The sequence below is a fragment of the Gymnoscopelus microlampas genome (assembly GCF_963454915.1).
Source record: "Gymnoscopelus microlampas genome assembly, chromosome: 22".
NCBI lineage: Eukaryota > Metazoa > Chordata > Actinopteri > Myctophiformes > Myctophidae > Gymnoscopelus > Gymnoscopelus microlampas.
This window is the reverse complement of record NC_139959.1, coordinates 26,232,468-26,246,117: the sequence shown is the minus strand read 5'-3', so window position 1 is coordinate 26,246,117 and position 13,650 is coordinate 26,232,468. Positions and strand designations below refer to the sequence as shown.

Genomic DNA, 13,650 nt, shown 5'->3' with positions numbered 1-13,650 from the left:
GTAAAGCAAATATCTATGAGCACTCTCACTGGTCAGTGGTCATAGGCCTACTGTAGATGGGCAATCTATGCTGTTGTCTTAAAAGTACCAAGTGGTTAAATTGAACTAACAAATAATACAATCACGTCATTTGTGTGATAAAAAATTAAGTTTTGAGCTGCATTGTAATTTTCTTTTAATGCAAAATCCACAAGTGACAATCACACACACACACACACACACACACACACACACACACACACACACACACACACACACACACACACACACACACACACACACACACACACAAAATGACAGACCAACATTTACAAGGAATGGACCTGCATGTCAGACATACACTCACCAGCCAAACACACCTTTCCAACTGCACGTTAACGCAAATGTCTAATAAGCTAATCTTAATATGCCAGCAACTGACTGGATGCATTTAGGCGTGTACACTATTGTCAAGCCCAGCTACAGTTCAAACCAGCCATCAGGATGGGGACTTTTAAAAGCATTCTAAAGACCCATCTTTTCACTGTAGAGCAGTGTTTCCCAGACAGTGACAAAATAGATTGTCGATCTACACTACAGTGAGCGCTGTTGTAAATATTTGCATTGTGCTTGTCAGCATCGACCTTGTGGCGCAACGGCAGCGCGTCTGACTCCAGATCAGAAGGTTGCGTGTTCAAATCACGTCGGGGTCAATTCTTTAGGATGTGAAAAAGGTGCGTGGCTGGAAGGCCTGGAAGTGCGTGCACCACACAGCTGTTTGGTCTCTGCTCAGAACAAACACAGCAGATTAGTGAATAATGTATGAACATATTGTTGGAGACAGACATCATGGCACCGTCCCATAGTGCAGTGGTTCTTAACCAGGGGGGTCCCTAGATGACAGTAACGTGACAAATTAAGGACTTTTAGGGCCTTTTTAATACCTAAAAAATAAAAATAAATGATATGAAAAAAGACCATTACGGCATCAAAAGTATCAACAAAATATACTATAAAAAACTGGTCAAACATTAGCCAAATTGTCAAATAATATAAAGAAAGAGGCAAACATTTTGAAAATAGCAGACCTACAAGCTCAGAACTTTTGATCTGCTATGTTCACAATATTTATCTGTGGAACTAAATGTAATGTCTCAACTCCTACAATTCCAAGTGCTTGTCAGAGTGGAGAGTCATTCTTTTGGCGGGTCGTGGCCTGAAAAGGTTGAGAACCACTGCCACAGTGAGCATAATAATAAAGACCCATAGATGGAAATGTTGTTGGAAAAAAAGGCTAAATGTGCCTTTAAGTGCCTTGCATGTACGTCACTGCCACCCCCAGAGAGCTATTGATATACTGCTAAGTACTAAAATGATTTTCTTTTATTTATTTAACTTGTCCTTCTGAAAAGGCCAGCTCATGAAACTAGACTTGAAGTGTGACTTGAAATATCCTCAATAGTCTCCAGTGTACAGTAAGTGTCTTTCTTTCTCTCTTCTTGTTTGGCCTATGTCATTTGTAATACACGTGGTGGCATGGAATAACACAGAATTAAGATATACTTATGCTCATTGCCAGTTGCACTATGGAGTACAGGCATCTAAATGTTTTGAAGTGGACAATGTGTACTTGTAACCATTTGCCACTAGAGGGCGGTAAGGTTCTTTGCCAACAGCAGCGAACACCACAGGAATCAGAATAAACTTTATTATCACACAGGTTTACCGGTGTAGAGAAGTGGGAGAAATAGTTTTTGTTGTGTAAACTCCATCGTTTCTGTTGTTTTCAGAAAGAAGACAAGAAAAGAAGAAGCAGTAAAGATAAAAACATGTCAAGGAGAGGCAAAATCAAAGATATACTCCCAACAGTGTGGATAAAAAAAGAAGGGCTAAAAGTTGACGAAAGCAGCCATCTCCTTCCATGGCGCTTGGAGAGGGACTAGACTGGACGCAGTCATAATGAAGGCCAGACAGATAATAAATCCACTTTAGGCATGTGTCCACACTCCACACACACACACACACGGCTTGCCAAACAACCACCTGATGCATGATAGTAATAAAAAGCCTCATGTTTGAAACCACGCTACCAGCAAGTTAACCACTTTAAACCTGGCATCCCTGTTTTGGGCATAATCTTCATTATAGACAAATGTTTTGCAAAAAGGTTCAAGGATTTAGCTCGCAATGTATGGTGAATCTGCCACACGTTGGGAGCTTGTAGATTGCCAATTAAATTTTTTTTTTTTTGAATGGGGCTAAAGTAGCTAAAGTAGTTGAAAGATGCCAGGTGCATCTCAGATGGGAGCGTTATCCAGACATATTTCATGTGTCTGACACGTGTTTTATATGATCCATGTGGACAATTCTTTCCCTCATTCACAGATCAACATCAAACAGAGAATGGAATGAGAATGAAACAGAGTGCTCATCTGATGGTCATTACTCTGGACTGCAACGAGCTGTGATGCTGAAATGTGACGGACCGGAATCCAGTTAATTTCTCTGAGACATAATGTCAGGCAAGGTGATCTCACAAATTCACAATATGTCCGGAGCAAAGGTATGTTCCCTTTGTTCTCTTTAAATTGTATTTAGACCCATTCGAAGCCGGGAAAGCATCTGTGTCATTTTAGATTTTAGCGTTCAAAAACAGCAGATATACAAGCTCACAACGTGTCACTTCGTGCCGTGCTATGAGCTTGTAGATCTGCTATTTTTGAAACATCATGAAGCTTTGTGCAAATCTTTGAATATATATATATTTTTAAAGCAAACATTTTAACAAAACGTTTTGCTTCTGGGGGTACCTGGAACAACATATTTGAGAGATGGGGGTTTGCGGTCAAATACATATACATTTTGGCGATTCTTGACATAAGTAACATTTTTCAGAAAACTGTTAGGATTTGGAAAACATTTTTAGAATCTTAATGGGTTAATTAGCGTGCCGTGCACAACTCAGATATGCGATCTTTTCTTTTTATGGTTTGATGGCGTTTTGTGATGTGAATCACAATCAAGACCGAAAGCGGTCTGTCCCCATCTCCTAGTGTCACCTAAGCATAATCCAGGCACTCGAGCCGGAACGGAGCACACCCACAACATGCTGTGAGGGGCCCTTGAGATGCTGATTGTGTGAAAAGCAATCTCTACCGGATCGGAGGTGGAGAAATCCAAGGAGGAGAAGAGAGGGGGGGATGGGGCTGCAAAACCTACAACTCCCAGTGAACAGCCAACTAGTGATGAACAGGGGAACCCAGCAATAATGTAGACATTTTAGGCACACACAGTGAGGAATAAGGCAGTATGTGTGGGTGGACAAACCATATAGACTAACAAGTCAGTCTCTAAAACGCTTTGTTCAACTAGAGACTGGTGGCCGTCGTTGCAGAAACAACAATCCATAGACTTTTGCGTCCTTCATATTTGGACAGTACAATGATTTGTTTCCAAAGCAGCATATAGGCGTATGTTTGTTAGCGTCCGGTCTTGCCACAGTTCTAGCAACTGCCTTTGATGTCATAAGACGTAACATAACAGTGGGCGGAGATCTCCAATCATCTTCCTACATCAGACTAGACAAATAGAAAGAATAAAAATACTAACATTGGTAAGTAAGCCATTATAATTTATCTTACAATTCACTTAAAAACAAGCAAAGTGAAATGAGCGGCATCCATGCGGTTGTGGCTAACATGCGTGCCACACATAGGAATAGACCTAATCGTAAAACGTCATGGGTTCGGATCCAGCTGACATGATGTGTGGCACATCGTCTCCTTGCTCTCTTTGCCTTGTGGAAGCAGTGATGGAAGAAGTAAGTATACTCACATGTTTTGCTTAAGTAAAGGTATCAATACTGCAATGTAGATATATTCTGTTCCGAGAAGAAGACCCGTATTCAAAATGTACTTGAGTAAAAGTACAAAGGTAAAATGTACTTAAAGTACCAAAAGTAAAAGTACATATTGTGCAAAATGCATTAAAAATAAGTTCAAAATGTATTACAAATCTTTAGAAAATAGCCGATCTACAAGCTCACAATGCCTCGCATCGCGACGCATTGTGAGCTTGTAGATCTGCGATTTTCAAATAGCCAAAATATCTATACGGCTGAAGTGATTAGTGCGTTTTGTAATAATAATCAAAATATACAAAGTAGCTAGTAACTAAAGTTTTCATACAATTGTAGTGGAGTAAAAGCACAATATTTTCCTCTGAGATGTAGTGGGGTAGAAGTAAAAGTATTGAAAATTGTAAATACTGAAGAAAGTAAAAAACACCTCAAAATTGTACTTAAGTACAGTATGTGAGTACGTAGTCACTTTCCACCACTGTGTGGAAGTGACACAGAGAGTGACTACGATACAGAGTGCTACAGTGCAGAGTACAGATGAGGCAATGTGTGGACACCCTGACGCTGAATCTAACCCTGCATGTGAAGTGCTAGCAGGATCTTTTCTAAGGAACGACACGCTCCAGCACGTCGCTTTGTGAGGGACCCTGACTCGCCCAGAGATACTCTGACACTCGGCTGAACCTGTGCCAACACGCACACGCACACGCACACACCTCCCATTCCAACCTCTTGGCAGGGCATGTGTGCTCCCAGCAGCAGTTCCAGTGGAAGGTCGTTGTTGGAGCACTGTTCTGCTGCTGTCTAATGAAGACATTCTGATGACTGGGGACGACGTACACATTCAAATCCTCAGTGTTTATTTAGAACAGGGTACGAATGTAACCAAATAGGTCCAAATGCACCCGTAAGAGCCAATGTGTACTCTCTCTGAGTTACAAAAGCATGAATGAACACTTTTACTGTACACTCTCTGAGAGGCGAGAGTTTTTAAGGAGCTGGGAATGGTATGTACATCTCAGTCTTTGTCTCTCTCTCTCTCTCTCTCTCTCTCTCTCTCTCTCACACACACACGCACAACTCCTTCGTTTTACCCTTTTTCTCCTTGCCCCTCCCTTGCCCTCAGCAGTCTCACACAGACACAACGGTGAGCTTCTGACAGGCCGCGCCCCAACAGCCCAATCCCGTTTACTACATATCACCACCGTAGGTAACCGCGCTCGCTCGCTCTCAGGGAGCCTTTGTTTCACCCCCCCACCACCTCCTGTCTATCGTTCTCACGGTGTCTTTCTCCAAAGCCTCTCACACAAACAGGAGTGCTTTAATTTCACTTTGTGGTTAACGGAATGTATGTGTGCACATGAACCTGAGAAACGATGCACTTAAAAACGTACATGCACGCGCGTACACACACACACACACACACACACACACACACACACACACACACACACACACACACACACACACACACACACACACACACACACACACACACACACACACACACACACACACTTGAATTATTTTATTTGGATCTGCACAAAAAGCACAATACAAAATAGATCCAAACACTGATCAGAAGAAGGTTACATTACGGTCAAACCAGATACAACTGCTGCACATGCATATTAACACACAGAGGAAAAAAGATAACACATTGATGGCATACTATAAACAGACATTTCTCCTCCCCCTTAGCTACTCAAGGATATGAAACACGTCTTCTCCAGATAGACAGACTGCCCATGATAGATAACAGAACAGTATTTAGACAACTTTGTTGCATTTGTCTTTTGCAATCCTCCCAATTGCAGTCCACGGAGCTCAAGTTTGTGAACGTGGCCCAGACTCCCAAACAATAAGTTGACAGTTATATTCCAAGGCCATAATGTGTTAATGCTATGTAGTTACTAGCATTAACATTAACCCCTGGGTTAATCTACCCTTACACAATCCTTCAGTTCAGTACAGATGGCTTTGAACTACTAGACGACGGAAGGATTGGTGAAACCTTCCCGTGTCTCTGAGTGACCCGTTGACTCACACTACGTCCAAAGAGAGGTATCCTTTACAGACCCTGACGGCTCCTACACGCAATCCTTCAGTGGTCGGCTTTGAACTAATAGACAGCTTCGGTTGTACTCCCTTCATAATATGTCTCTAATAAGATGAATTATTTCATTGAGAATGTCCAGAGATTATACACACCGCTAGCTCTGTGATGTGACAGGGCTAAGCAGAGGCAACTAAACTGTAAAGGAACAGGGCCCAGTCTGAGGAGCTTCAACAGTAGTATCACTTCAATATGGACTGCGGTATAGAGTCAGCAGTACAGTACTACAGTGTTAGACCCCATAAAAAAGTATATACCGTACGTAAAGTAAAGTACAAAGTCACTTGTTGGTTATAGGTGTTTAGTACCTGCCATATCTTATGAGGAAAAGGGAACCCTGACGACCTTTGGTAAGTCGCAACAAGTGCGTGTGTGCGGCTTTGCTGTTGATGTTTCAAATGTCATGGATGTGGTTTATGGATGTTTTACGTTACGTGTGTGGGGGGGATTACTTTGTATATCTGGTTGTTGTTCTTGGACATGAAGCACGTTGATTTTACATTGTATAAAATGTGGTGCTATACAAATCTAATTGACTTGACCTGGCCTGAGACAGAACTGCATGTAACGAATGAGGCCAGAGGCTGACAGACAGACAGACAGACAGACAGACAGACAGACAGACAGACAGACAGACAGACACAGACAGACAGACATCATAGTGCAACAGTACAGTCCAGCTCAGAAGGCTGTTCATGTGACGTATTCAAATTTCTTCAGATGTGGACAAACACTGGAGACAATCATGGCAAACATGTCACTTTTCTGCTCGTGCAAAAGGCCTCAATGTGCGGCTGTGGGAGGCGTTTAATTAGCAACGGAGGAAACGCACAAAGGAAAGAATGTCATACCGTCAAGATAAAGGACACCCTCCAATGTAATGGCTTCTAATTAACTACAGGGACAAAAAGAATGTGCTTGAAAAAAAAGACACAACCCCTTTACCACTTGACAACGAGCGTCTTGATTGGTTACTGTTTAATGCGTGACACTGTGACCTCACATGACCGGACGCTATCTATGAAACGAACGAGGCATGCTTAAGCACCTCTGCTGCAATAGAGCAGTGTGTCATCATATCAGGGATCTATCCCTCTCTCTCTCACACTCACACACACACACACACACACACACACACACACACACACACACACACACACACACACACACACACACACACACACACACACACACACACACACACACACACACACAGTGTATTATTAGATGACAAGCGGAGGAAAAAGATAGGAACATGACAGCTGATAAAAACTGGCTAAACTGGATTTACTACTTACATACACAAACACGCACACTTGCACGCGCGCACACACACACCCGTGCATTTACGTAAACAAATGCGCTCACACAAGCTCACACATGCAAAGAAGAAAACACCTACATGCAAACATAAATGTGCTGGTCCACACACTCACACACTCTCACGCACTCGCACACACGCACGCACACACACACACACACACACACACACACACACACACACACACACACACACACACACACACACACACACACACACACACACACACACACACACACACACACATACGCACGCAGTTGAATGCACGCAATCGCACGCACAGACACACTCACACAGAGCTAAAGGCTCTGCCAGGTAAAGTTAGCGGTCCTCGTAAATCACCCAGTTGTTTGTATTTCCAGATATTTTAAGCAGCTGTGATCACAGCTAAAACGGTATCATTACGTCAGTCTCGTTTACAACGGTTGTCTGTCCTGAATTGCGTTGATCTTAGTTAACACCATGATGCAGTGAAGCACATACTGTATAGCCAGATAACCTGTTGAAAGCCTATTGGTACAGCAGTAAAACCGTGTAAAAGATTTACCCTTACTGGTCAATTCTTAAGGATGTTTTGTGTGGCTGTTGAAAGCTGACTTCATTGACAGTAAGTGTTCATTAAAAAGTTGTTTCCTCTTGTCGTCCATTAGAAGCTGTGAATTAATTGACACTTGGCTCAGTGATCATTGAGGAATGGGTGTAGTTATACCATACGGCAGCCAGGGGGCTAGTGATACTCCTGATCAGTGAAAAGTTGATTTGATAATGTAAAATGAGAAGCTAGATGTGCGGGTGGATTTTCATCAGCACAAGAGGAGAGGAGAGGAGAGGAGAGGAGAGGAGAGGAGAGGAGAGGAGAGGAGAGGAGAGGAGAGGAGAGGAGATGCACGCACACAAGCACACACATGCTTACAGATGGGGAGAGGAGAGGAGAGGAGAGGCAGGTGCAAAACAGCTGCTCTCTGATCCCACTTGATATGTAACCATGGCACCTGTGCGTGCATGGATGCATGTGGGTCCATCTACTGACACATAAGTACCATCATCTATCCATCTTCATTTCTCAGCAGCGGAGAACAAGAGTGTTGACGTTACAAAAGACCACTAAGTAAGTAAGTAAGCCTTGGCGAGACATGTGGACCATAGGGCAGGACGAGCCTATCTCCTGTTTCTGTGGCATGAGGCAGCTTAATGTATAAGCACACACCCTGGACATGATGCTAGTACTGCATGTCAAAGGGTTTTACCCCCAAATCCAACCCTTGATGCTGAGTGCCAAGCAGGGACGGGTCCCATTTTATGATCTTTAGTACTATCATGCAGAGGATTGAGCCCAGAGCTCCGAAACTCAGGGCGGACACTCTAACCACAAGGCCACTGAGCTCAGTGTATTCATCTCAGGTTGTGGAGAATCTACTAGTCCATGGACCAGAGACGGCAGCACTGAGCAGAAGTTGTTCCTCGTTACGGCACTTCTCTATCGAGGGAGTTGGAGATAACGGTCTGGAAGCAAAGCCATCACAGCTCAGAAGATTTAAAAACCCTGGCCACACCAACATACCCTTTGTTCTGCATCTGATCTCTCCATTTCTGTAATATGGCTGAATATGTAATGTTGACCCTGACGGTGACCTTTTGAATCGTCTCTTTAGGCAGTCCACTGATATGATCAGTCCCATGTTTCATGGAAATCTGCCCATCCGGTCTGCCAACCATGTCATTCTGACCTTAACCGTTGAACCCTGCCCTGAACAGATTATATAATCTGTTCAGGGCATCCAACTGATCATTCGCACTAAGTTTCATAAACTCACACGCACACGCACGCGCACACACACTCATATTTCCAGTTCTACTGTATATGTCTTAGTAAAAAATCAACAAGACTAAAGGGCAATGCGCACACCACTCTCATTTTGAAAAGAAGAATAGCAAAAACCTTAGTCGCTGTTGCCTGCTCGTATTTCCGAACTCAAAAGGCAGCGTTCCATAAGAGGCGCTTTTCTTATGACTGTCAATACTGTGACTGTATTCTGTGGTAACACAACGCTTCTTGCCAGCTCACACCACGTCTCACTGACACACATGGAGGCAGCACAGTGCACACTCATTCAGTTCAACGTTCGACGTTTTAACAAGTGACTCAGGTGCAGTCACTTCCATGAGCACTGCTCCCACAGGAAGTATATAGACTCAGCCCCGGGGGATTGTGGGAAATTTACAGTTAGTGAAGCGGACGGGGGGGCTGATATGGCGGGATATTGAGCTGCCGCTGACACGTACACACATGCTTCCAGGCATGATGACAGACACACTGTTGCATACCAAATAGACCCTGCTCCCCCCCAAGAAACAGTCACACACACACACACACACACACACACACACACACACACACACACACACACACACACACACACACACACACACACACACACACACACACACACACACACACACACACACACACACACATCAAAGGAGACCCCTTTGGGAGAAACACAGCCGTCCTGTTGCCAACAGCCTGTAATGATTAAAGCGAGGCTAGCATCATGTTGTCCATAGAGCTCAGCATCGGTAAAACAAACCAGGTGAAAGAAAGCATTCGTACTGTATGCTGTGCTGAAAGAATACAAGAGTACCAGACAGCATACGACCATTATCAGGTGAGAGTGGAAATGAAGGGCCACGTCGCTTGTGAGCCTGTCCTGCAACCACAGCATCACAAGTCTCTCTTACACACACATACATGTTGTTGTGACTCACCCTGTCTTTATCGTCTGCGACGTCACAAAGCACGTCATCTAGATCCAGGATGCCTCCGTCTCCATGTTCCAGCCTGTGGACCTGGATCCAGTATCCGGGGTCCTGGGAGAGACGGATATATACACATTAGTTCAGCAGTAAGATTTTCTTTATTTGCTCCATTGTAGCGTGTACTGTACTTCTTCACAATAAATTCAAACATTTAAAAGTATAGCGTTAAGAGGCTGAGCTTCGGTATGTGACGCGTTTCCAATCAAAACAAAACCGCACAACTGTTTGCTGTTGAGGTAATGTATTAACTCAAAATATAAAAGGTCCAAAAAAATGTTTAGTGAAACTTACATAAATGAAACTGAAGGCAAAAACGGTCAACAGAAAATACTGAGCCTAGCTCACCCCCCTTCACTCACTGAATTACTGGCTGCCCAACACACCTGACATAAATCAAAAGATAACGAGGAGACACACAACAGGAGCTTATCAATCAATCAGGAAATGAGACGTCAAAACAGAGCGTGGGAAAACCAAACAAAATAAAAACACAAGCAAGATATATTTTGGCTACCTATGCTCCATGTGCAATGCAAATATTATGCAGTAATTGAGGCAGCTAGATGTATTCTTGTTCTTTTCTATTGTATGAACTTGTGTGATTTACACATGGCGATATGCCTTTAACACAAATTGCTATCACTCTGCTCAATGATTCAATCAGATGTAAACTGAGCTGGTTAACTAAAAATAACAGACTCCAATATGGTCCTTTAAGGAGTAACACATTTACAATTTGGGAATGCCTTCTTGTATGTTATGATACTCTTTTTGAACTCATGTCTGTCTTGAGGTTTTAACAACTATAAAATGTAGCATAATTGCTGTTGCGGTTCATCACATGTTCATAATATGTCACTATAGCATGCAGCCCTTTTGTAGCAACAATTATTTCATATTAGCAGTCCAACAGAATTGTCAGCCCGTGCCAAATCACTTTAATGAGCTGATCTGATATAATCCTTCTCATCCTGTGGCATGCATGTGTGATCATCCAGTCAACCTGGCCTTACGAATTGGCAAGACATGGCTCGTGTGCTAATCATTCGGCTGGAGTTTTTTGGGTCGAACATTGACCAGTGCATTGTGATGTATGAGAGAGAGTTCAACCTGGTGCTAACTGGTGCATCAGGGCAAGACCAGTTGCTGGTCGAAACATGTTGGCTTTTAAATAACCTTGATTTGACGCCCTCCCCTCCGTTATTTTTTGAGTGCTCGGATCTTTCCTCTCTTTCAAGCATTGTGATATATGTTAGGACTCGAGGTTGATGTAGGAGAGACAGTATAGAAGTGTAAGGTTTACTCTGTCTCTCATCATCATCACTCAATCAGTCCTTTGCTTTGCTTCTCGTATTATCTTATCGTCTACTGCAAGAATTTTCCCAATTGTCAATAAGTTAAAAACAAATTCAAAAGTTGTTTTCAAAAGAATTCCATAAAACAGAAGGGAAAAGAATCCATTCATTAGAGGGGAAAAAAATACTTTTAAGTAGTAAAACTAGCAGATCTACAAGCTCACAACACGTTGCGATGTGACCTGTTGTGAGCTTGTAGATCGGCTATTTTCACCAGTTTGGGTCCCGGGTCTCGAGCTAAAAAGTTTGGGATGCTGTATATCCTTGCTGTCTCTCTCCTCCTTTGTCCTCCTCTCTCTCTCTCTCTCTCTCTCTCTCTCTCTCTCTCTCTCTCTCTCTCTCTCTCTCTCTCTCTCTCTCTCTCTCTCTCTCTCTCTCTCTCTCTCTCTCTCTCTCTCTCTCTCTCTCTCTCTCTCTCTCTCTCCTCCCACCTATTATATACCAAATAAAGTCGTGCGTAGCAGATCTACAAGATCAGAATGTGTCACGCTGCAACGCGTTGGGAGTATAACTCAAGCTTAACGGTCTGCCTTTGCCCAGCTCATAAGACACACAGCCACTGAAGCATGGCCCAGTCAAAAAACACAGGCCAGAGGCTAACCACTGCACTCATTCACCTTACAGTACGCTCCCTTCATACCCATGTTAGGAGAGAATCTCCCTCATCCTTTGCAATTCTCTGTCTCTCTCCCTCTCTCTCCTCTACTGTCTCTACTACCCCTTTCTTTCTTTTCAACTCTCTCCCCCCTCCAAACCATGGTGTGTTAAGGTCTGTGGTTGAATGCTGTCATGCGCAGAGCTCTGTTGTAGTGAACTCCATTGCGGTTCACCAGCCAAAATGGCCCAAATCACGAGGGGAATGATTGTGTGGTATTTTCCTCCCCTCCGGGAGTTATTAGGAGGGAAAATATGGCTGGTATTATGTGGTATGTTCCCAAACACCAAAAAAACAAAATCTGAGAATTCCATGATACTAATTCAATAATAATGAGCAGGCCATTATCAGGCACAGTAGTTCTCAGATGTTTTTGCACGGGGACAAACACAATCATTACGTCATTAATCATGGAAACACAAGAATGCATAACATTCTGTCAACACAATATTCTGTGTGTGTGTGTGTGTGTGTGTGTGTGTGTGTGTGTGTGTGTGTGTGTGTGTGTGTGCGTAGTCTCCTGGAATTGAACCTTGTTCTTCTCATGCATAGGAAACCAAACATTTACCACTCATCCAACGCATGAGAAAAGCATGGAATGCTCGCTTGTCCAATGCCAGGAGATATTGCACTTTGAGCTTCAGGCAGTATCACTAATGGTCTTATCCAACCACAGGGTGATACGTTTCTTCTCAATGGAAGAGAAGGGAGACCACCTCCAACCACTGCAGGGGTGCATTTCGCCTTTCCGACATGTCGCCTTTCCGACGTTAACGAACCCTATACCTAACCCTAACCCTAACCCTAACCGCACGCGGAAGCCACTAGTCGGAGTGGTGAGATGTCGGAATGGAAGTAGCACCCCCCACTGCAGATGTGCTAGTTATATTGTATCAACATACTCCACCATACAGATTGGTCAAGGTAACGTTCTATCCACACACAGAAAGTTCTGGATTGCAGCTTTAAAGGGATAGTTCACCCCCAAAATGACTTTTCTATCGATTACTCACCCCATTGCCGGTCATCAAATTATAGGCTTAGGAACGCGACGAAAACCCCAAAATATATTTGAATTCAAGTCTCCATGGGATGAGTAATCGATAGAAAAAGGGTTATTTTGGGGGTGAACTATCCCTTTAAGACAGAGCTACGCTGCCATAGTGCGTATCTGTCGTGCAACCCCCACCATAGGGCCGATTTAGCAATTGCAGGAGAAGATGATAAAAATGAACGACTGCCAAACTTCTAAGCACAATTTCAATGCCAAACATAACTCAAAACCAGAAAGAGAGATTATATACAGCGAACCTGGAAGCTGTTTCAGACCGCAATTCCACCCCTGAGCATGAACCAGCGAAAAAACCCAACTCTTGAAATGTTGACACACTTGCAAGTGTGTTTGACATGGTCCCTGTCCAACACCAGACTACTTCCTCAGCAGGAAGAGGGGTAAGACATGTGTTAGGGGGGGAGACGGAGAATCAGCCAGCCAGACACCGTCCAACATCTTAATCTTAAGAGACACACTCTGGCTGCAAGCAAAGA

General features: G+C 43.4%; 1 protein-coding gene across 4 annotated transcripts in view; it reads right to left on the bottom strand.

The window, feature by feature from the left end:
• LOC311039175 (partitioning defective 3 homolog) overlaps positions 1-13,650 on the bottom strand; it is a 757,442-nt gene that overhangs the window by 665,600 nt on the left and 78,192 nt on the right. For all 4 annotated transcript variants that reach the window (XR_014600133.1, XM_084048843.1, XM_084048842.1 and 1 more), the window contains exon 2: positions 10,042-10,143. Coding sequence is in view for 3 of the 4 variants with exons in the window: in XM_084048843.1 (XP_083904969.1) it covers positions 10,042-10,143 (102 nt within the window). In the remaining variant the exon portion in view is untranslated. The remainder of the gene's footprint in view (positions 1-10,041; positions 10,144-13,650) is intronic.